Source organism: Epinephelus moara, chromosome 16 (genome assembly GCF_006386435.1).
Source record: "Epinephelus moara isolate mb chromosome 16, YSFRI_EMoa_1.0, whole genome shotgun sequence".
Taxonomy (NCBI): Eukaryota; Metazoa; Chordata; class Actinopteri; order Perciformes; family Serranidae; genus Epinephelus; species Epinephelus moara.
Genome location: NC_065521.1, coordinates 42,884,224 through 42,908,778, shown reverse-complemented (window position 1 = coordinate 42,908,778; position 24,555 = coordinate 42,884,224). Strand labels below are relative to the sequence as shown.

The 24,555-nt window shown below is 40.1% G+C and overlaps 1 protein-coding gene across 3 annotated transcripts in view; it reads left to right on the top strand.

The window, feature by feature from the left end:
- Positions 1–24,555, top strand: part of acss2 (acyl-CoA synthetase short chain family member 2) — a 37,753-nt gene extending 13,198 nt beyond the window's left edge. The window contains exons 3-19 of one of the 3 annotated variants that reach the window (XM_050064187.1): positions 5,528–5,619; positions 5,793–5,896; positions 6,026–6,098; positions 9,070–9,145; positions 10,453–10,564; positions 12,322–12,366; positions 16,108–16,245; positions 16,997–17,167; positions 17,509–17,642; positions 17,838–17,970; positions 18,209–18,265; positions 18,704–18,784; positions 18,902–19,010; positions 19,335–19,403; positions 19,500–19,676; positions 19,905–19,979; positions 21,444–24,555. In XM_050064187.1, the coding sequence (XP_049920144.1) occupies positions 5,528–5,619; positions 5,793–5,896; positions 6,026–6,098; positions 9,070–9,145; positions 10,453–10,564; positions 12,322–12,366; positions 16,108–16,245; positions 16,997–17,167; positions 17,509–17,642; positions 17,838–17,970; positions 18,209–18,265; positions 18,704–18,784; positions 18,902–19,010; positions 19,335–19,403; positions 19,500–19,676; positions 19,905–19,979; positions 21,444–21,571 (1,774 nt within the window). In that variant the 3' untranslated portion in view covers positions 21,572–24,555. Of the gene's footprint in view, positions 1–5,527; positions 5,620–5,792; positions 5,897–6,025; positions 6,099–9,069; positions 9,146–10,452; positions 10,565–12,318; positions 12,367–16,107; positions 16,246–16,996; positions 17,168–17,508; positions 17,643–17,837; positions 17,971–18,208; positions 18,266–18,703; positions 18,785–18,901; positions 19,011–19,334; positions 19,404–19,499; positions 19,677–19,904; positions 19,980–21,443 lie in introns of all 3 variants that reach the window. The other 2 variants (XM_050064185.1, XM_050064188.1) reach the window with 2 other exon arrangements.

Here is a 24,555-nt window from a genome sequence, read left to right as displayed (position 1 = left end):
TAGATATGTAGAACAGGACGCCTCAAGGTGACTGGAGAAATTTAACTCTAATTGGCAACTGGGTGGCGCTATAACAACAGAGAAATGCTTCAAAATGGCTAAAATGCGACCGATCGCTGTGGCGCCCCCTGTGGACCAATGTTGGTGTTATTTTTCTAATTTTTGGTATGACTAAGTCATGGTATGGTATGCTGTACATAATCATGGAAACTGTCAGTGTGTCATTCTGTCAGTCATTCTGTCTGTCCCATGTTTGACAAATGATACCATTCTACCACTATTGGCAATGGTACTACTGTACTTTCAATAAAGCAATCGTACTATCAAATCCACAAAAACTCTGTCTGAATACATTGCTCTTCTTAACAGGTTCAGTTGACTATTTAATCTGCAATTTCCTATGACCTGTATCCCAAACACACACCATGTGAAACTGTGCGTGGGTAACTGTGCACTCAATGGGTATGGACTAGTGTAGCATCATTGGGGAAAATATCAAAGTGCATCCTCCGAAAGCATCAATAGATTCCTTTCCTTTGTTAATGCATCAGCGACACAGGAAGTGTACATATAAACATCACTGTGGTTATGTAATTATGCTAGTTGTCTATATTAATATTGAGAAAGTTAAAAGGCTCCTCTGCCCCACAAACCTCCTCATATACAGCAGAAGAAAAAGGAGATATACTTTATTAATCTCCAAAGTGTCACATACACACAGGCCTGAAGTACACACACATCCTCAAACAGGACCGATATGTGCAGTGAATGGAGAAATGTCAGAGTGAGGACTTTAAGTGCCTCTCCAGCTGCCAGTCCACACCATGCTTGGTCCGCATGGGGACTGGAACCAGTGACACTCCAGTTTCCAAGCCAAGTCCCTATTGACTGAGCTAATGCCGCCCCCAGTGAATGTGTGGTTACTGTAGAGATGAGCAAGGTCTCAAATGTGTGCCAGAAATGTGTACAGGCAGCACAACACTGTGCTAAAATACTGCAGTATGTTGCCTGCCAGCCTTGTTGCTATTTCTTGTATGTCTTCCACACAGCGCGGGGCATGTCAGGGCACATACATATATATATAGATAGTCCCAATTGTCAACACACAGAAACTGCAGCTCGGATATCATGTTGGAAATGATTATCAAGGTCAGAGCTTTGTAATAGTGTCAGTTATTCTGTGAACTCCCATCAGCTGTCAGTGCCAGGCGGGTCTCAGAGACCTTTCAGCTATGTATGCTCCCCCTCTCACCAACAACACACACACACACACACACACACACACACATGCTGGAAAACATTACAGATACAGATACAGTGAGCACTGTTGAGCAACTCCAGTGAGGCAGCAGCGTGTTGGCTGGTGCTCCTGAATTATTGTACCAAGAAAATCTCCACTCGCTGCTGCTGAAAGATATTTTGCAATCTGTATTTTTGTTGAAGAGTTCTGTGCTGGAAGCGAGTGGAGGGCGGGGCTTATATGCACTGTATGTGTGTATGTGTTTCTATAAAGCTACAGTTATCAGCCACAACCGGTTAGGCAATGAAGGAAAGAGATGGTGCAGAAAGATATTGACATACTGTTCTAGACGTGGCACATCTGACACTACGTTTGAAAAGACAGAAGTTATGTTACTGCTGTACATGTTTCCCTCCTCATTGTTTCCACCAGGATGGCTTCACTGTGCTTTAATCTGTGCAGCTTTTTATAATTTGCTCACTCCGTATGTTTTCTTCGAATACTTTATGGTCCAGATGTGCAGCAATGCGCCCCTTAGTCTAAAACTGAAAACACAATCAAACTCAGCTGAAATCGAAATCAAAGACAAGTTCAAGCTTGTATTTAAAGAATGCTGTGCTGTTGCTGGAGTTCCGCAGGAGACAAATATTTTAATATAGTTTGATGTTTCTTTCACAACTTCTTGCTGCAGGTGTTTTTCTCCTCATGGTGCATTTAAAGCTCTCATTTCTTTCCTCTTGCGCTCTCATACTTTCCCCCTCTAAGCAGTGTTTCTTAATGCACTCTTCTCCTCTCCCTGTCCTTTATTGACTCCTCGTCTCTGACTTGTTGTCGCCCATCTGTCTCCTACCTGAATGTCTTTCCCTCAGGTGCACTTTAACATTTACTTTCTTGAGCTGTGTCCCAGTTTCATAGTACATTACTATTCTAAGCATTCAATTTTTTTAAAATAGATTTACACTGTCACACATTGCATTGCACGAGGGAAATAGAGGAGCAACTCACAGCTGCAAAAAATTAAAATAAATCTGAGATGATGTTGCAGTAGCGCCCGGAAGAGCTTCATAATCAAAGAAAAACTTGACAGCAAATTTAATATATCTTGCAAAGCACATTTGTGAGGTTTAGTTGGATGTGCTTTTCCAAAATTACAGTTTGATTGACGTCAGTCAGTGCTTGTATTTTCTGTTAGTGCAGGACGGTAAAGTCAAGTGTATGGATTTCTTGTATTTCAACTGCAAAATCAACTTACTATGTTCCTAGCTTATAATACATACTGTATATTAGGGCTGAAAGTATCCATCTGTCAGTGTGAATAATCTTGATAGTTGAGTATGTGTTTAAGTCATTTATCAATGAAAAATACTAAACATTTCCTGAGCCTTGCTTTTAAAATGTAAAGACTTGCAGCTTTTTACAGTTTTATGTTTTTGTAGATTTAATATCTTTGAGTTTGAACTAGTATTCAGACAAAACAAGACTTTTGCAGATACCACCTCAGGCTCTTGCAAATTACCGTTGCAAACCTGCTTTGATTAGTTGTCAACTATTGCATTTGACACCAACTAATTTGATAACCTGTTATACGGTTTAAAGGAGCTATATGTAAGAAATCTAAAGCAGATAGTCGTAAGATCCTCCTAATATGTCACAGAGACTAAGGAATAATGTTCATATAACATACTGATCTCACCGACAACAATAGTACAGCCAGAATATTTGCATTTAAAAAACATTTTTACAGTCTGCAAATCATGTTTATGTTTTGAATTTGTGTTTTGGCCTGTTGCACCACCCACCGCCGTCTACCAGTCACACAGTCAGTAGAGTCTCAGCATCAGTTACAGTTACGACTGAGCTACAGCAGCACGGCAAGCAGCATTAGCAGTGTCCCAGTACATAGCATTAGCAGTCTCCTCAGCTGTATCCCGGCAGCAGCGTTAGCAGCAGAGAAGCCGGACTTGCTCGAATGGTCCGCTGGAAAACCGAAGATCAAGGACGCGACGACACGGCCCTGCCACACCAGCAGCCCGTGGGCAAACAAATCGGTCTCCAGCGTGCCGCTGTCCAGCAACCTCGAATCTGTAGGGGAGGGGGGGTGGACACGACTCACGGCAGTATTTTGAATTTGAGTGCAGTAACCGTTTTGGTCACATTCTTACATACAGCGCCTTTAAATAATTTTCTTTGAAAAATTCTCAGATTCCAGCTTCATAAATGTAAAACTTTATGGTTTCTTTACTCCTTTATGATGGTAAACTGAATATATCTTTGGGTTGTGGACAAAACAAAACATTTGAGGACGTCATCTTGGGCTTCGGGACACACTGATTATTTTGGCAATTTATAGAGCAAACAACTTATCAGTTAATCAAGGATATAATCAACAGTTTGGTCGGCAATCTGGCAAATTGTTGTGGGCATTTTTCTGTTTTTCAAACCTTTCCAGACATTTTTTTAAGACATTAATACATTAACAAATAAACTAAAAATAATTATAAGTAGGGTTGCATTTAACAGTTATTGTCTTGATGAACTGATTAATCATTGGATCTCAAATGTCAGAAAATAAAGGAAAATTGTCCGTCGCAATTTCCTTAAGCCTAATAGTTTTCTAAACAACCTAACCAAGTAACAGATTAATTGTTTCAGCTCCAACTGATAAATAAAGTTATGAAAACAATCATTCTTCTTGTAATATACTTTAAATTGATATCACAATGCTGTTGACCAAACACCTCGATATCGATAGTGCAGCGATATTGTGGGGCTGACTATTGTTGCTTTGACAAAACATTTACACAGTAAGATTGTCGATGAGTAATAATCCGTCATGTGGATATAATTACTAAGTGGATAAAGACAAGAACAGAACAGGCTGTTAAATTCAGAAAATTACAATACTTTACTGTAATGCAGCCTTGTTGAAAACCACACAAAAAAACATTTACAAAATGTATTCCAGGATTTGGAGGACAACAGTCTTGTGTTCATTATATCACGTAAATATACATATATGTGATTTTATATATTTAATCTCAGGGGTCTAACCGTGTAGATGAATTCAGTATTTTGGAGTACAGACTTGGAGCACAGCTCTCTCCTCCCATCACTAACTGTTAGTCAGTCATATTTTTCGGTTTGCAGACTGTGATGCTGCGAGACGAGCTTCACGAGCACGACTGTGATTTAATAAAGTGGAGAGGCGGCGCTGTCAAAGCTCATTCATCTCTCTGCCTTCTCCCAGACAATGAGATTAATCCAAAAGTCTTAACCCCTCCAAATTTTGTGTGTGTGTGTGTGTGTGTGTGTGTGTGTGTGTGTGTGTGTGTGTGTGTGTGTGTGTCGCTACGTGACCTCGAATTATGTTTTTGCAAGCATGGAGTTCCTTAAACGTCCAGGATGATACTCTGTTGTGAAAAAGGGGGAAAGTTTAGATGTTTCACAACTGAGCTGAAGTTCTACTTGTTTAAAAGATGAATGAATGAATAAGAGTTTAGATTTTTTGGATTTTTGGGTCTGTAACTACTCCTTTGTGTTGTGGTGGAGATGTGGGTAAAGTCAGAATTCACACCATGCACCATGTAAACACAGAACTACAATAAAGATGATCAACTCAGAGTGAGACACCCGGATCTGGGCATTTTAACTTGGCACAAACTAGGTCCTCACTATGAATGGAAATATTATTTAAACTGCAGTATGGCCAAGTGCAATGTCCAAATCGCAGGAGCTGCGATCTTTTGACGAAGGTAAAATGTTTCACAGCAAACCATCATTAATGAAGCATTGGTGGTGCTTCAGAGATGCATCGGCCTATAAATCATTTCCAGACCTAAGGGAACATGCTTGTTTGTTACAGGCCTTATCAAAACTTACATCATCTATTTTTCTTTAATCAAAATGAAATGCAAAAATGACCATTGTTACAAAAATAGCAACCAATATTGCAATCACAATACCTGTCAAAATAATTGCATTTTTTTTTTGCACATCAAGCAGCCCAAGCACAAACATAAATGTTTATTAGTTTTAGTTAAATTTGGTTTTTCTTTGTTTTTTTAGTCAATAAAAACTACACTCAGGAGTGGTGGGACAGGTGGTAATCCAGCCTTGATGCTTAAGTTTGAATTTGTGCTCTATATTTTAAAAAGAGTGAGTTACTTACAAACATATTTAATAATCACATTTTTGTTGTTGTCTATTTTATTTTACAAATGTTAAGAAACCTGCTGTTAAAACATGCTGTTTGTTCACACATTGTTTTGTATGTTTTGATTGTTTTAGGGAAGGCAATGAGCCTGGGGACGAGCTGACAGTGACCTACAGAGAGCTGCTGCAGAGGGTCTGTCAGTTTGCCAACGTCCTGAAGTCTCAGGGTACGTTTACACTGCCTGTTAACACTGCATGATCTATAACTAATGCTGTTTGAGAATTATGGCAGCAAAGATTCATCTCGTCTTGAATAAAACAGCAGTAGCGGTGATTTCTGCTTTTAGTTCCCTGCTTTGTTGTTGCTTTAGTGATAATACTCCTGTCTTTGTGTCTGCAGGAGTGAAGAAGGGCGACCGGGTGTCCATCTACATGCCCATGGTGGTGGAGCTGGTGGTCGCTATGTTAGCCTGCGTCCGCATCGGAGCTGTCCACTCCATAGTGGTGAGTTACATACATGGCTTAATAAGAAGGATGTTTTGCAGCATATACATGGTGACTTATGGTTAGTGTGAGATAAAAAGTTAGATAGATAAAGATGGATTTTAATATTGTGCGTGCTGCTGTTTGTAGTTTGCAGGTTTCTCTGCGGAGTCTCTGTGTGAGAGGATCATGGACTCACAGTGTTCGCTGCTCATCACAGCAGGTGGGTGTCAGGTGTAAAGATACACTGAGAAGGTCATTTTATTTTTATGGTTTCAAGTTTGGGTTTTAACAAATTCACATCACAGGTTTTCACAAGAATATTTTAAAGGCCATGTTGAGGTCCAAAAATTATTATTATTATTTTACAAATGTCATCATCAAACTGCTACTGAATCACTGGGGTTCAAGCCTCGCTGACAGGAAGCATATTTTCTTCTGACGTGTCCTTCACCTGAAGACACTGAATCCATGCCAGCTCCAGATCTGCTTCTCTGTTTGACCTTTAGGGCTGAGATTTTAGTTGTGCATCGGCTCTAGACAGAGCCTACACTGTTGCCTACGCAAGTGGCCTACGCCATTATGAGCGTTTATACGTGTGCAGTGGTGTGTCTGCGTTGCTCTGCAACTACACACCGAAAAACACACACAAAGCATGGCTTAACAGCGACAACGTTAAACAAAGTACAAATTCGGCTCCATTATAACTCACAAGGTTCACAGGCAAAACAGCTGTAATTTGCTAGACACGTTTACCCCACAAACACAACATGCTAGCGTTGTTTACATAATCCTATAACATTACATTGCAAACATCAGCTGGGCGACTTGCAGACTTTTCGTCGTATGAAGCTGCGAACAACAGCAACATTTAGCAAAGGTTACGTTACAAATTTACGCTCCATTATAACTCACAGAGTTCATCAACAAAACAGTTGCCTTATACCAGACACATTTCCCCACGAATACAGCATGCGAACGTTATTAGCATAGGCCTATGACATTTACCATTGCATAAATTAGCCTAGTGACTCGTGAACTTTTTCTCTAGTGGTATGAAGCCAGGATAAATCATACACAAGACTTAAAATGCAGGTAAAGTAAATTAAAGATTTGTTTCCTCTGGGGAAAACGGTTTTCAGACAGTGTTCAGGTTAAAGAATGTCTAGTGAAGATACTCTTCAGCAAATCCCTTGAGGAGATACAGAACAATAGAGCCATGTACAACATGTTGTTGTTGAGATTTATTGACAATAAGAAAAGGACAGTTGTAAGACAGATGCAGATTTACAAGATGAAAGTGATTAGCAGATGTTTTTAAAGAAAAGTTATTGGTCAGTTCTGTTGCAGAGTAATAATTTCTCAGTATTTATCAAAGGATAAAGCTGCATTACTTTATCTTATCATTTAATTAACAGAGAATTCTGTGGATTTTTTGGACATTTGAGACAGCAGTGGAAATGGTGGCTGTCAGTGGCCTGTTCAGCTTGTTTTCAGTCACTGAAGTTTCTCTCCGGTTTCTCAGCTAGTGAAGCTGAAACAAGCGACTGACTGAGACAAGGTGCTGAGCTGTGACCAGCAATCAAAGTCTTATTAGCTGGATTAGAGTGTGGGGATATAAATCTGTTAATCTGCTGGGTTAATGGCCCGTGGGTGGACACACACCCACACACACACACACACACACACACACACACACACACACACACACATGCACACGCACACATGCACACGCACATGCACAGACATACACACAAACACTTCTCATTCATAGAATTCCTGTAAGCAGATCATGGAGTCTTTAATCCTGAGTGACTGGCAGTGTACTCATAGAGTTTTACTACCTTGTAAAGAAAGTAATTAGAGCATGAATGGTGAAACGGATCTCCACTAAAGTTTTGTAAACTACCCATGAAACTGCGGGGGGTGAGGCCCTGCTGTGAAACTGTGGAGCTTCACATCCACAGAGACCTGATAGCAGTGAATACAAAACATTCAAAGGGCGGGTCCATCTGCATTTTCCCCCCGGGTTTTTCAAATGGAAGCACCCCCTCAGCTCTCAGCAAGAAGCAGAGATGAAGGTTATTGTGCTGATAATAATAAAAACTAAAAGGTTAGTTTAATTTTTTGAGGTGGGGTTGTATGAGGGACTGGTGCATAGTCTGTGTGATATTTTCACTGCTTTACCTTGCCATCAGACGCCTCTACCTCTGCTTTAATTGGCTAGATTGTGTCATTGTCTGACGTTTGGATCTGAACTAACGATAGAGGTTAGAGGAGTATAGCTGGTGTGGAAGACCCACATAGCACACACTTACCAAAGAATGCTTGGTTCAGTCACTAACACCCCTTCTACACTAACATTAGCATGTGTACGCAGGTTTTTTAAACACAGGTAAACCTGCTAAGAATAGACTACAGACTCTTTTCCCATTTCCAGTAGACCAGAGCTGTGTACACGGCTCTGCAGCAGACGAGCGTGCCTTTCTGTGTTTGTCGAGTTTGTTTTGGTGTGTCACATTTGACACCGTGGTCAGGCTGGAAAACAGGTAACTGTAGAGAGGAGCATGGAGGCCTCTGAAAACTTTAAAGCGGTCATTTTGTTTTATGCATCGCTTACTTATTCAGTCTCCCTATCAAACTCTGTGCATACTAATTTGGATCAATGTGTGAGTGCTGCTTGGGTGGAGACGGAGGGTATTTTGTGGTGGTGCGTCTTTGCATCTTGCTGGTAAAGGGTGTTATGTTCCTGTCAATGCTGATCAGAGTCGGAGCTGATAAATACTGGTAACTACTGCAGAGTATTTTGACCTAAATTTGAATGAATGAACAATTTGAATGTTGGGATTTACATACAATAAGGAACACTACTGGGAAGCAACAGTATGGTATGAAAACCTTAAAATAGATAGATAATGGATCCATCCTTTCGCTGATGCTTTCGCACAGATTTATATGCAGTGAGTCGACGAGAGACAGTTTTGTCTTGCATTAAAAAATGTACACTTCTAGCCCCGCTGCCTCCTGCGGCTCATATTAATAACTCTGTCTACATTATTTCTTGCCCTGCCTGCTGTTAACCTGTCAGCATGTACAGTTTCCTTGCTGAACTGGTTCGACTGCAGAATGAATCCCATCTCTTTGTCTCCCCCTCTGTCTCTGTTCATCTCTGTTTTTATATCTCATTTGTTCAGATGGTTTCTATCGAGGAGATAAGCTGATAAACCTGAAGGTCTTAGCTGACGAAGCACTGCAGAAATGCAGAGACAAGTAAGCTGTCTAACACACACATACACACACACACGCAGATGCTTGGACTTTTTTATGAAGCGTTAACCTCTGGGGCTAAAACAAATGAAGCCACCATGGAAGTGCCAATCCCCATAGACCCCCATGTTAAAATGCCCAACTTAAACATGTTTACAGCCTGGAACAAAAACCGGTTTTGGTCTCTATAGCTTATTTTTCCCTCATGACAACTGTAGGAGGGCTGAATTTTTACTCCCTATGATCCAGCCTCTTCTTTAGGGTCTCATGTACCCACACAGATCTCTGTTTATCTGCTGACAGCCTCTCAGCCTCAACCAGAGCTACAGACAGCACCCTCTGCCTCAACATTTTAGTAAGCAGCGACTAATTACTATGAAAAAACCCCTCAACAAACTGGTGGCATTCAATTTGCAACCTGCAAAATGCTTTCTGTGTGATCAGGGCCTACGTTGATATAAAAAGGGTGCAGAATTACAAAAACACATTATTTTTTAATACCTTTTATTAGTGACTATTTGTACTTGTTGTAACCTCGGCAACAACTCGTCCATATTAAAACACATACAGCTGTGTCTTAAGATGCTCGCAGCTACTCTACATGCATAACAATGTTACATCAAGAATATATAATAACAAATATATTAAATATATATTAAAACTCACTACCTCTGGATGTTAGAATGACAAGCTCTCTTGGTCTTATTAAAAGGAAATTAAAGAACTATCTTTTTGATTTGGCGTTGTGTTGTAGCCTTAGTTTTTAAGTTTTAATCTTTTGTATTTCCATTATTTTTTATCCCCATGTTTATTTCATTCTATTGACTTTTATTTTTTGATTTTTAACACTTAATTTTTGTATTTTTTTGTCTTGCAAAATTTAATTTTTTTCTCTACATTGTTTAAATTATGCAACGCAAAACAGTTTGAGCTGCATGTTTGCATGAAAGGTGCTGTTTAGATAAATGATGTTGAAGTTTGATGCCTGTTAAATGCAGGAATGCACATATTTCCATTTTAAATTAAACCAACAGTCAAAGAGTTTCCTTCTCAGTACACATATATCATGTTCTTGTCTGTCTTGATGTAATTACGAAACGGACAATGCACCCACTGGAATTAGATTACCTCTCCTCTCATCATCCATCTGCACAGTCTCTTCGTTTCCATCCTGCAGAATTAAACAGGGTGATCATGTTTGGATAAGAATAAATGGATGGTCCAGTGGCAGCATGTAAACAAAACTATTTGTCTAACATAATTTATCTTACAGAGATAGTAACAACCACCATGTCTGTGTCTCTGTGCAGAGGATTCCCAGTACAGAAGTGTATAATGCTCAAGCATTTGTCCAAAGAAGCAGAAGAGACTCCTCTGGGCTCTCAGTCTCCTCCAGCCAAACGGCCCTGCCCTGATCTGCAGGTAAAACGATGAGCTAAAGACACAAACTGTGCCGTTCCAGACCAGGTTAAAGCGTCACTGCAACAATAGTCTGTCTGCAGTTAAACTATATCATCAAATCATTCAGTGCCGTCATAGTGTGTCTTTTAAGTTAAGTTCTCATCCTCCCCAAGAAAACATCATTGCTTTGCTTCTCCCATGTTTGCCAGATAAAATACAAAGTTTTAGTTTTACTAACATGCAAATAATACTCATATTTCTTTTTTACTCTAAAGGAAAAGGGGTGGTGATGTTCTGTATTTTTCTTGTTGTCAACATGTTCCATGAAAAGACCAAAACCAACAATGAACTGATCCTAAAAGAGCTGCAGTCACACAGGTTGTTTGTTTTATACGTGTACAGACTTGGGGTACAACGTACACACAGCTAGGAAGCAGCGTCACGTAGGCATGTCACAAAAACAGATACCCAATAGATGTTCAACGCCTCCTCACGCTGTTGCCGTTTGTAGCACAGTGTAAATACGTGGCACTCCCATTGCAAAGAACTTAAAAAATAAAATAAAATACACTGGCCGCCTTGGGAAAAAACGCTTTCCTTTTTGATGAGTGGAGGCGGAGCTGTCTCTGACATGTAATGTCAGGTTTCCAGAATTTTTGCATTGACTTGATACCAAAGTTACCGCTTCCTGTGACATCCGTGACATCCCTGGTGTCACGTTTTGCAAACCACAATGTAAAGAACAAGTGTAAGCAATCAGGAAGTGTGATCAATTTCACCCTGTTTACAGTTCAAACTCCATCCACGAAACAAACATGAAAGAATTTGGATTTATGATTTTAAACGGACGGGACGATCTCTTACAGAGGCTTGACCCACAATTACCTGTAACAGTTTTCTGTGTGTGGGTTTGCAAAGACGCCAACGTGTACCTCTGCAGAATTCCCGCTAATCAAGTCCTGTGTGTGTATCTGTAACCTGATATATCTGCTGCTTCCTCTGTGCCACAGAGCTCCATTGTTGTTAAGCACACCAATGAGCTGTGTGACCGGGTGACATGTTCCTCATCACCATGAACACTGTAGTTCATTTTGTCTCAGTCCCACACACACACTGTCCTGCTGCTACAAATACTCACTAGTGCACCAAATGTGGATTAATCCGCCGCTGAAAATAGTCCCCAACAGATGCACCATTTCCTCCTGTTTGTTTGATAAAAACTACAGTGACCAACTGTTTCAGGAATTTACTAAGACTTTTCAAAAAACAAAATTATGTTTGTAAAGATTAACATCTTAAGCAGGAACCGCCGCTGACAGCCACAGACAGGAAGCCATGAAGTATTCAGACATTGCGAACACATTGTTTTTGGTCTTTTCTTGTGATTTGTTGTCAACTACAAAAATACAGAGTTAAGCCAGCTTTATCCTTTAAATTATATTTTCTATTTTTGTACGTCAGTTATGTTAATAAAGTTGAAGACGGGTAGGTTCCTCTGAATTCTGTTATGAAGGTTTTGCATCTGGTTTTTATGTTGTGTTGTTTGGGATCTTTGTACATCTTCAATTATTTCCTTTTACAAAATCAATCTCGAAAAGCTCCCAAGTCTTCTCTCAGTTTCTCAACTTATGGTGACGTTGTGGACCCTGTTTTCATCTTAATTTTATGTTCTTTAATTTGGGTTTTTAAGTAACCACTTTCCCTCATTAACTTTTCCTTCCTCCTCCTCCTCCTCCTCCTCCTCCTCTTCCTTCTTTCCTTCCCTCCCTGTCCAGCAGGAGAAACAGACAGGGAGAGTAAAGAAAACACGTCCTGTTCCGCAGGTATTTTCATTCCCTCTTCCCTCCACTAAGACCCCCATAACACCTTTTTGTTTTTGTTTTCTAAAGGGATGTTTCACCCTCAAGTAGAGTTTTCGTATCACTGCTGCGGGGTAAAAAGAATAAACAAAGTAGGAGGAAAAATTCTTACCATTATTATTATTTTATCTGATATAATTCAAGAAACTATCATGATTGATTTATTGTTTTTACCCAGCAGTAAAACAGCAGTCTCTTATTCCTGTGCTTTTGGACAGTTCAGAGTACATTTGTGAACATGAAAAATCATTTGTTTCTAATTGAGAAACTATTTAACTTAAATTTTGTGAAGGTCATATTATCTCTATGACATCTGTTGTAGCAGTTAAACAATATTAAAAGGACACAATGACGTGTCAGCTTCTAGATATTTATATTTTTTACACTTTATCTGAGGCAGAATCATAATTAAGACCAAAATTTAGACACAAATGTTAATAAAAATAAGAGCTAAATCAGAGACAGTATTGGACCAGACACGATTGGAAAGTGTTTCTCATGTTCTCAGATGTTTTCTGGACCGTCTAAATTCATTGGAATAAGATGTAAATGCTCTTTGTATTAACAGTGTTTTTTCTCTTTCTGTATCCGTTGTGAACTCACTCCTTATGTCGAAGTTGATAACTTTTTATCTACTTGCTTGGACACAGCCCAACATGACCTGTGGTCTCTGAAGGCTGTTGTTTTTCTTACTAATGTAACTGCTTTAACACTTCTCTCCTTTACTGACAAGTCAGGAAGAATCAGGGGTCTCTGTTGTTGTGTTGTAACGATACTTCGATGCAGTACCTTGGAAATACAATAAAATTCAATACCATTGTTAATGCCACAGTGAATTGAGGGCATTAAATTGAATATTTCTATTAAAAGATTAATATAACAAGGCTGCAACATGACGACAACGGCTTTTCTATTTCTTGGTTAGTAGCAGAGAACAACAGAACAACTGTAATACACTTATATTGCAGTAGTGCACATGTTAAAAAGCCTCTGTGATGTGTGATGACACATTTTAAAGGCAATAAATGTTAGAATTGATGGTGTTGATACTATTGAAAAGGAGTATTGAAACCCTGTCAAATATTCAATATATTCAAATATTCAATATTCATTGATATGTATCGATAAATCTATTTTTGACAACACTAGACTGTTGTTGTGGCTCACTAGGATTAGAATTTTGGTTCAAGTTTTAATGAATTAACTGTAGTTTCTCCTAATTTAAATGCTTGGGTGGGTCCTGGTCCAAAAGTGGGTTGCAGGTCTCATCTGAATGGACCACAAGTGACTCGCAAGTGTCAAGTTTGTAAAAAACACACTTTATTTTTAAGTACAGTGAACTTTCGCACAACGCTTTTATTTTGAAGTGCCATTTCCTGCTGTAGAGCGAAAGACTAATGGATAGCTACTTGACAGAGACCGCAAACTAGCTCCACAATATGGGTGAACCCAAGTATGACGCTGAATATATTAAACTGTGGGACCTTAAACAAATGACTGAGGAGAAATCTGGACCCTGTGGGTCAATTATTCCATTGTTTGCTAACAGTTAAATAACTATTAACTAAAATGTAATTATAATTGACCAATTACTAATGATGGTCATTATAAAATATTTTCTTTAATATCCTCATGAAGATTTCAGCCCTCATCTCATGTCATGTTTTACTTTTAAATACCTGCTTATCTTCTGGGTATCGGACTTCAACTAATCCGCTATATTCGCATGTCTTATTTATGATCAGATCCAGGACACCAGAATCAGATTTGTGTCTAAATATACATTTTAATGTTTATAAAGGTAATTTTGCCTCCTTGATGTCCAGATGCAGATACAAACAGACCCCTGATTCTTTCTCAGTAACTTAGTTATAGATAAAGACTTTAGATGAGAGGTAGAGCCCTGTGTTTTCTCTTATTCAGTGTGCTCTGTACATAGTTTACATTTCTCTCTCCTCGGGCACAAACGGTTCAGATTGAAAGACAAGACAGTAAATTATCAGTTGTTTTCTTTGGTTTATACCCAATTAAAATAACTTTAGAAAACTCTGAACATGACGGAAACCTGTTGGTGCTAATTGAAAACACAAGGCCCCGCCAACGTGATGTCATCTTTAACATGACGTCAGCTCTGTTTGAATTCCTCTTGAACCAAGACAACTGCATTATAAGAGATGTATCTCTGTGTGAAGTCCAGTGGACATCAAATCTGGGTTGATTTACTGTTTGAAAGGTGCTCACCTGATTGTTTTTGGCACATTTAGGCAATTAAGAATGACCCAAAACACAGATTATGTGGAGTCATAATTTATTTTACGACTAAATCTGTCTGTCTTTATCTTTTCTCTTTCTCAACCTCTTATCTTTCCTTATCTTAATCTCTGTCTGCTCTTATCTTTCTGTTAGTCCAAAGATTTTCAGGCTATTTAAGATAACATTTCCCCCATTAGTCCTTAAACTTCACACATTTCACCTCATAGTTTTGCTTTGTTTTAGTCTCATTTCGTATCAGATGGTAAGTGACCCAGCTCTGATTGACACACAGCGAATAAGTTACAACAGACACGTTTGTAACTTTTCTAACCGCTCTTTGTTGCTTTGTTCACTGTAACTCCGATCCACAGTTTTCTCTTGTTTTGCATTTTCTCTCCGAACTAGTTTGTCAAACTAACTTTCTCTCACTTTTGTGTTTTAGATTGTAGAGACGTTTGTTGTTCTGAATGTTTTGTGACTGATTGACGGGGATTTTATTGATAACATGGAGGGATTTCTGTGTTCACTTTAGGGCTGGGCGATATGGAGAAAATCGATTATCATTTTAATTTTTACCAATTACCCCGATATTGATTTTGTGATGATATTATCGGGTTGACTTTTAGTGCTTTCACTAAGTATTTATACATTAGATTTTCGGTAAATCATCAGTAATGTGGAGAGAATGACCAGGAGTTCATCCCAAAACCTGATCTCGCATCCACGTTTCCTTCACTTGCATCTCTTCCTCATGTCTTAGCTCCATCCTCGTAAGACACGGAGGAGAGATGCAAGGAGAGGAAAAAATGATAAATGCCTTTAGATATTTCTCCTTTGAAGTGTCACGTGAAGCGACGTCAATTATTCAGACCTCTGGTATGAAACTCCAGTGATATCGTGATGTATCAGATCAGTTTGATCAGCTGCAGCGCTGCGCCGTCCAATTAATAACTGATATCCAATCAGGGGTGTGTGTTGGTTGATAAAAGACTCCCGTGAAGGCTGCACCCGTGTAACCTTGCTTCCCTCTTCTCTGAAAGCCTCCTCTCTCCTCTGAGCATGTTAAATGAATTAAGACATCCTTCAAGATGGCGGGTCTCAGTCAATTTCCGGGTCAAGTGATCGAGGATAGAGGAGTGGAGGAGTCGAGGAGGGATATTGGGATGAACCCCAAGTAATACCTGGTCATTATAGACAAATAATAGAGCAGCTAGAACAGGTTGCGAGTTCAGAAAACGACATCGCTTAACTGTAAGTCAGCCTTTAAAACCACGGAAAGACGACGCTCACGATACTGCAAGATCCAGAATCTGAGATGATACCTAGAGTCTAATCACGATATTAATATCATATCCATATATTGCCCAACCCTAGTTCACTTGTACTATCTGTTTATGTCTGTGCATGTTTGTGTGCATGTGTGTGTGTCCTGTATGTGTGTGTTTGTTACAGGTCCCATGGAACCTGGAGGTGGACTTGTGTTGGCACACTCTGCTCCGTGGAGCTTCAGACGAGTGTGAACCAGAGTGGTGCGATTCTGAAGATCCTCTCTTCATCCTCTACACCAGCGGCTCAACTGGCAAACCAAAGGTAGAGTAAAACACATTTTTCTATTATAATCCAGGTAGTTTGAAAATGTTGAACTTTTAGTGTTAGTCAGGCCCAAACCAGCAGGTAATGATCATTTTGAGCACAGAAATTTCAGGATGGAGCATCACAAGTATTTAAACCTCCAACAACAAAGTTAGATCATTTTAATTCTCATCTGCGACTTGAAAAGATGGTCTCTGTGTTTGCTCCTTAAATCACACATTTTTTATCCTCTTTAACCCTCCTCCTTTCTAGCATAGACCCATTTTTAGGAGAGGAAACAGCAGGTCAACAGTATGTGTCACATAGAAGTGGTGAACGTCGTCGAAAGCTGGGAACCTGAAGATTAATTTGAGAAGCAGCTCAGCAGATCCGCAATTTATGCAATTCCAAGACTGTTTAGGGACCCCAGTATGCAGAAATATTCGAATACAATACGTGAAAATAACACATTTAATGCAGATATCTTGAGGTGAGAGGTCAGATGACCCCTGTGAAAGTAGCTACGCCAGCTTTACCCTCATCGAACATTTGTCTGACTTTGGAGTGTTATTTAACTTCCCTCCCAACATGCCAGGATTCATTAGGTCTTGTAGTTTCATGTGATACCAGTATCTTCACTCTACCTTTAAAACTCAACCCGCTGAAACCTCTAAGAGACGGCACAGTTGGCTGCGGACGCTGGCGTCCCAGCTGAGTGGAAGAGGTTTTAATCATCTTCACCAGCGCTCCTCTCTCCTCTCGTCTGCAGGGAGTTCTCCACACAGTCAGCGGCTACATGCTCTACACTGCCACAACCTTCAAACTGGTGTTTGACCACCAGCCTGACGACGTCTACTGGTGCACGGCAGACATTGGCTGGATCACAGGACACTCCTACATCACTTACGGCCCGCTGGCTAACGGAGCCACCAGCGTCCTGGTGAGTGTCCCCTGAGGGACGGGAGACCCAACTTCCTGTTTTTACAAACTTAGACCAACTTGGCTGACAGTCGCTCTATCGGTCCGACCTGCTTGACGATGTGTACTCAATCCAGTTCTCCTTAAGTCTGTAAAATATTTCCAGTTCCAATCTGGAAGAAAAGGTCAACTTCTCCCTCACATATATAGCATGTATTACATCCACCCAGTCCTTTATCGTAGGTGCCTCTGTCTTCAGACATTTTCTGGTGAAAGCTTTTTAACTTGATATTAACATATAATCAACATGTAATTCTTGCATCTGTTGATTTTGTTTATATTAACTGTTGGTGTGTGTTTCAGTTTGAAGGCCTGCCAACTTACCCAGATGTGAGCCGCATGTGGGAGATTGTGGACAAATATCACGTGACCAAGTTCTACACAGCTCCAACCGCCATCAGGCTGCTGATGAAGTACGGCAAGGAGCCGGTACAGAAGTGAGTCATCTCTGACCGTCACAAGCTGCTTTCCATTGATGCTCATCTTTTTTGTTTCTGTGTTTTATAATGTTTTTATTCAGGGAGTAAACACAAAGGTGCATTTTTAGTAAAACCACGTTCAACACTTTTAGTTAGATGTGAGTGATTCTTCATCTTATTAATGGTTAATGTGCTAAAACACTCCGTCTGCAGGTATAAGCGAGAGTCTCTGAAGGTTTTGGGGACAGTGGGAGAGCCCATCAACCCTGAGGCCTGGCAGTGGTACTACACCGTGGTGGGAGAGAAGAGATGTCCGATTGTCGACACCTTCTGGCAGACAGAAACTGTAAGTTGTTATTCTCATATTTCCACTGAGGTAGAGATGATTTTGTTTAAGTAATTTCCTCGTGAGCAAGAGCCATATAAGACCAGACATTTTAAACACTTCAAAATAAAACATAAGTCTTGTCAGCTTGTTTTAGCAAATTAGAATGCGTAACAGTCATCCTGCTGCCCCCTGGTGGAAACTCAGTTTATTGCATATATATAAAAAAGACATTTCTCACTGTTCTCTGGCTTTTCAGGGTGGACACGTGTTGACTCCTCTTCCTGCAGCCACGCCCATGAAACCTGGATCTGCTGTGAGTAAATGATGCCGAAATAACAAACGCTCAAAACTTTGGTTCAAATTTGTCAGGCAAGGTTTTTATAAAGCACAGTTCATTCATGAAGCAAAAGGGATTTGAATAAACCAAAAATAAAAATATGTTAAGATGTGTACAAATTTGGAGGTAATTCTTTTACTAAAAAGTGAAATTAAAAACAAAAGTGCAACATGCAGCTGTCTTTAAAGGTCGTCTGAGATTGTATTACTTTTTGTTTCTCATTTTAAATTTTTGCAAAGTGCATAAAAGTAGACAGCAGATGTAAAATAGACGTGACAGGGGAGGTCAAGAAGCCGCAGGTGTATACAGTCAGGTCTTCCAAAATTTAACTTTTTTTTTGCCTCAAGCTGTGTTTAATGTCTTGAATTAAAGACAACACCTGAATGTGTCATGTTTTCTCTTCCTGTCCGCCAGACGTTTCCGTTCTTCGGAGTGGTGCCGGCCATCTTGAATGAGTCTGGAGAGGAGCTGGAGGGACCGAGTGAAGGTTACTTGGTGAGGATCATCATCATCATCATCATCACCACCAAATGACCTGAACTATCATTTCTGTGTTTCATCCTGTGACTCATAATGTGTCAATCACTTTCTGCTTCTTCTGCCAACAAACAGGTTTTCAAACAGCCATGGCCCGGTGTGATGAGGACGGTGTACGGAAACCACCAGAGGTTTGAAACCACCTACTTCAAGAAGTTTCCTGGATATTACGTCACAGGAGACGGTGAGAGAATGGATCTGTTCTGATTAAACTTTCTTATTTTGTTCTTTGTGTTTCCAACCTTTTTAGACGGTTTCTTATTCTGCTGTAAGATAAATTTCTCATATCATCACTTATCTTTTATTACATTACCTTAGTTTTCTTTAAATTTATCTTTTTATCCTTTATTAAGATGGACAGAACTTAAATCAGCACCCACTACAGCTACCGTCTTAGCAACAAACCACATGTGCACTTTGTGCTGCTGCTAATTTTTGTCAGAGGCTTTGTATTTGTAACACTTGTTTAAATTTAACTGCTTATGACAAGTACTTTTTTAATGTACAGGTTGCCGTAGAGACAAGGATGGCTACTACTGGATAACAGGCAGGATAGACGACATGCTGAATGTCTCCGGTAAGACTGATCGCTGAGTTTATCTGATTTATGACTAATATGACTAATAATAAGATCTGTTCACCACCTCCCTTTGTTCCTGTCTGCTCCCTGCAGGTCACTTATTGAGCACAGCAGAGGTGGAGTCGGCTCTGGTGGAGCATGAAGCTGTCGCCGAGGCCGCTGTGGTGGGTAGACCTCACCCCGTCAAAGGAGAAAGCCTCTACTGCTTCGTAAGTCTCACTGATGGAGTGACGTACAACCGCACGCTGGAGGCAGAACTCAAAAGACAAGGTTGGTAAAGACAGCTTAGGCAAGATGCATTCAAGCATTTTTTTTTATTGTAGTCTTGCCTGGGAAGAAGAGTTGAACACCTTTTTAACTGTGCTTCATTCTTCAGCCATTGTTTCCCAAATTATTTCTGTCAAAGTTGATGTAGTTGTGTCTGATATAGGTTTCTTTTAAGGCATGTTTTTATTTCTGCACCACATCTGATTTTATGTTTGTCTTTGGTGTTCGCAGTGCGGGAGAAGATTGGTGCCATTGCAACACCAGACTACATGCAGAATGCTCCAGGACTCCCCAAGACCCGATCTGGTAAAGTTACTCAATATACAGAAAATTATCAATAAATAATTGATGGATAGAGTTTCATTTCACCTGACCTCGTGGAGAAGGAAATGTAGACACTTTTCAATGAGCCAAACCTGACTGATGTACAACACTAACGTAAATTAGAGCTCCAACTAAACCCTAGTGTCTTTATTATTTAGAGGATCAGTTAATTCAGCCGTGCTAAGGGTTTATAGCTGTCTCTGAAGTGTCACCCTGACATGAAGGAGGTGATTTGAACTTGGTTTGTGATGATCATAGCATCGTAAAACGACATTTAAAAACTTAACAGGAACAATGTTTCTGTAAGGATTATTTTCTACTCAGGAACGACTGCAGGAATGCAAAATATGAGGAAAAAATCTGTGGCCTCTATCTTAGATTCGGCTCAAAGTGGTACACAGTGCAACTGTCATTGCTAGTGTAATGTGTGTGTGGACAGGGCATGTACAACTAAGGACTCGAAGATGTTGTTTTCCGGCATTTATGACTCCTTTAGAAGACAATATCACACATTATTTGCCTTCTGGACACCTGTTTCTGCACCTCTGCTCCCCCAGAAATGTAACCTGCACTGTCTCTAACTTCAGTTTCTACACATTATATTCACATTAGTATCAAGGAGCTATAGATACACCGGAGAAAGGAAATACAACGACACCTAGTGGGCAAAGTATAACTGTGTTGGAGGTGGGAAACTTAACAGACACAGCAAAAATTATAACATTAAACAAACAAAAACAGACCTGCAGAAGACAATATGACACATTAATCACCTCCTGGACACCTGTTCCTGCACCTCTGCTCCTAAACACACAGAATAACAGCATTTTACACCAGAAATTAGATCCAATCCAATCCAACTTTTTTTGTAAAGCACTTTAAAACAACCACAGAGTACCAAAGTGCTGTACAGAAGAAAAAAATAAAAGACAATAAATAAATAAATCGATGTTAAAACTGCAGCGCCGTGCTGATCATGTGACTGATCAAGGCACCTCGCTGTACCACAGATGGTGGCAAAAAGTTAATTGAACAGAAGTCTACAAAACTCATTTTAGTGGTCACAACCAAATAAAACAAAACAGCTGCTAACGTGATGATAAATGCGGTGAACAATATGCGCCAGATTACAACGTAACCCGCTCAATTTACAGAGTAAATATTAAAGTAGCACAGCAGTGCTTTTTTAATGTGACTGCAAAACGGCACTGTGAGCTACGGAAACCCAGGAGGTACAAAAGAGGTTGTGCATTAAGTCCATTTCCACAGGAAACATTAGAAACAACACTCAATAAAAATAACTCGGAGATAAAATTCACAAACACTCATAAGTAAAATTGACAAAATATAGTTTAACGATAAGAAATAATGTGCACTTCTGTTTTACTAGTTCCAGACCTCATCAACTAACGTACCATTATCACCTCCACCCTCTGCTCTTTGCAGGGAAGATCATGCGACGGGTGCTCCGCAAAATCGCCTGTGACGAGCGAGACCTGGGCGACATCTCCACGCTGGCCGACTCCTCGGTGGTTGAGCAGCTCTTCCAGAACAGATGCTGCACCAGCGTGTGACGGCCTCCAGGATCCTCGCAGGGAGGCTCTGACTACAGCCGCACGCCAGCGGCTACAAACCTAACCAGGGAAGATGGAAAATGAAGAAGAGGAATAAGAGGAGGAGGAGAAATCCCATGAACTTGGTCTTGTCCAACAAACAACCTTTAGCTCCTGATGAGATTGACCGGTGTGCTGCAAAATGACCCCACTGTCCTTTAATGTAAGAAACACCAGCAGCAGGTGGAGACACGACGTCTGTCTGGTTACTGGTAGATGTTTCCCACTTCTGTAGACGTATTAATAATTTTAACGGCAACAAACAAAGTGTAGGAATGTAGTTTTTGGGCTTGAATGTTTTCCAGAAGGTTATAGTGATGCTGCTGGTTAAAAAAAACAAGGCAGTGGTGTGTTTGAGACAAGAAGCCAGAGGTTGTTTCTGTAAAAAGACCGTGCTGCAGTCCAACTGTGTGGAAGACGCAGAACAGGTTAACTCTTCCTTTGGTTTTATCCTGGTGTTTCAACCAATAATACACAGCAATACCTGCTATGTAACGGCTCAATAAAAGTGTACACTCAGTACTTGTACCGTACTGTTGCACCACAGCGAGTCCAGTTTCCCACACTGGAATAAGGCTGATGTGAAGTGCTACCTGTAACTGCCCTGTAGTTAATACAACTGGTCGTCTCCTCCCCTCGCTTGCTGCCATAGTACTGTTATGTACACTGATGATTAGCTAAATCAGAGAACGCTCAATATTTCTACTAGTTTTAATTTCTATTGTCATTTTCTAAAAAAAAAACAATTGTAGATTTGTGTCTTTTTTTTTCTTGTTTTTATTCCACCTAATTTTTGACGTTAGGATTTGTTGGGTATGTCTGTCAGTGCGTCTGCACGCTTGTATGTTATTTTTCTTCTTCTTCTTTGTGTTAAAGTTGCAGAGAAGTGATCGGGCTCTTCTTTCAGTCTGGTGGAAACTGAGAAAGTGTGTTCATCGTCATGTAGCTCAGGAGCTCCTCTCACAAAAGCCCCAAACCAGCTACAGATCTAATGTTCAAAAGGGAAGAAAGCGTGTCTTGAATTAACCAATAACTCCAAAACAAAACTGTGTTTCATTATTAAATCAGACTTTACAGAGATGTTTCTGATTAAATAATGTACTGAAGTCAATCCTAAATAGTTGTAATTATGTGAAAGGATGATTTCAATTTGGTAAAATAATCACAAACGTTTTTTCAGAGTTGACAGAGCTCATAATGCGTGATAGACCGCAGTCTGTGGATCAAGTCTGGATCATTATACGGTACTGTTATAAACATAATACAGGGTGAAGTCCAAAGCTAAAGCTCAGCTAAGACATCAGTGTCTTTATTCACGAATGTGTTTATTCATGTTCCTGCTAGCGAGAATACATCGGAGTAATTAAAGCTGGGGCAGGCAGAAATCTGGACAAGGCATACACTCTCCTCCTGCAGCTCTCCCCTTTGATGATTACAGGCATATGATCGCACTTCATACATCAACCCGTTGTTTCCCATACGTTGATTTATGTAGTCTTACATCACTGTAGAGTTAATCACAGCACATTCACTCAGCCCCTCCTTACCCTGCTTTCTCTCTCTGTTTATAAGATCATAAATGAAGAGAGAATTAGCAAGCTAAGGTGAGCCACCCCACCATCCCTTCGCCTCGCTCCTCACCACTGTGGACTGCTTCCCTGGGAAGAGAGCAGGCAGTAACTCAGGATACGGGACAGGATACCCGCTCTCCTCTTGGTGAGGTGGCCTGTAGCAGCGGGAAGCTAGGCAGGGGACACACTGTGCTTTGAGGCTCTAGCTAATGATAGCTACATAAACATGACTGTGGGCATTAACTCTGGTTAGCAGAAGGCTAAACTATCTGCTACATTTTCTCTCCATCTCTGAAACACTTTTATTGACAGACTCTCTTTTGGAGTCCGTCTTCCTTGTTTGGTTTGCTCTGCAGTGTAGACAGTTGTTGCTAATGCTGGAATAGCAACTCTCTGCATTGAACGTGCATGTGCATCTACATTTGTAGAGCAGCAAACGGGAACACCTTCTCTCTGAGAGACAGGCAGGCTGTCCAATCATTTAGTTTGGCCTGAATTAAATGATCGGACAAGCTTATTGCAGACCTGCGGTAGCCACAGATACAAGAAAATTTTTAATAAATATAACAAAAAAATGTTTCTAAAATAAGTTGCCTACCCCAGCTTTAAGATCCGCTTTATCAAAGAAAAGTTCATCTAAAAGAGAAAGGCTGGTGGTACCCTTTTTTTAATGCCTGTCAGCAAATTCCATCACAAAACCAACATGTTTTTCCCTTTCTCAATAATTTCTGACTTTCTCTAGTTAAGGAAAACGCATAATTTTACCAGATGTCCTCCATCCTTTAGTGTTTTTCTTAGATATTAAAGAACAAAATGTCAGTCTGTGGATAAAAAACAATTTCCAAGCAAAAGCCTTCATGTTTAACCCCATTCTTCTTCTACAGAGAGACTGGAGTCAAGGTTAAAGCAAGTTTTCATTCACAGCGTAAAACTGAAGTCAAACTGATCTGAACCCTGAGCTGATATGGGGCTTTAAAGGTCTCTATTGTGGACACGACATCTGTAATTGTGAGAACGATTGACTTTGCGTGCGACGAACCAGAAGCAGAACCTCACACAGATTTCACAAGCTTTTCTTTCTGTTGTTGATTGTGTTGCTGTTTGTGTCTCGATGTGCCAACCTAAGTAACAGTGGAGCTGGGTGTGTAAAGCAGATAATTGTATCTAATGTTCAGAAAAACAGTGCAGCTGCTTATTTGATTTAGAAGCTTTCTATTTTTGTTTGTAAAATAACTCGGGTGAAGGAAAGAGAATTATGTTTGTATTTTTTTTTTGTTTCTCTCTGTGTTCATCCTTAGTTTGTGTTGTTTTCATTTCTTTGTTTGTATCAACGTGTATGCAATGACAGTAAATGGACATGACTACTGCCTCTCA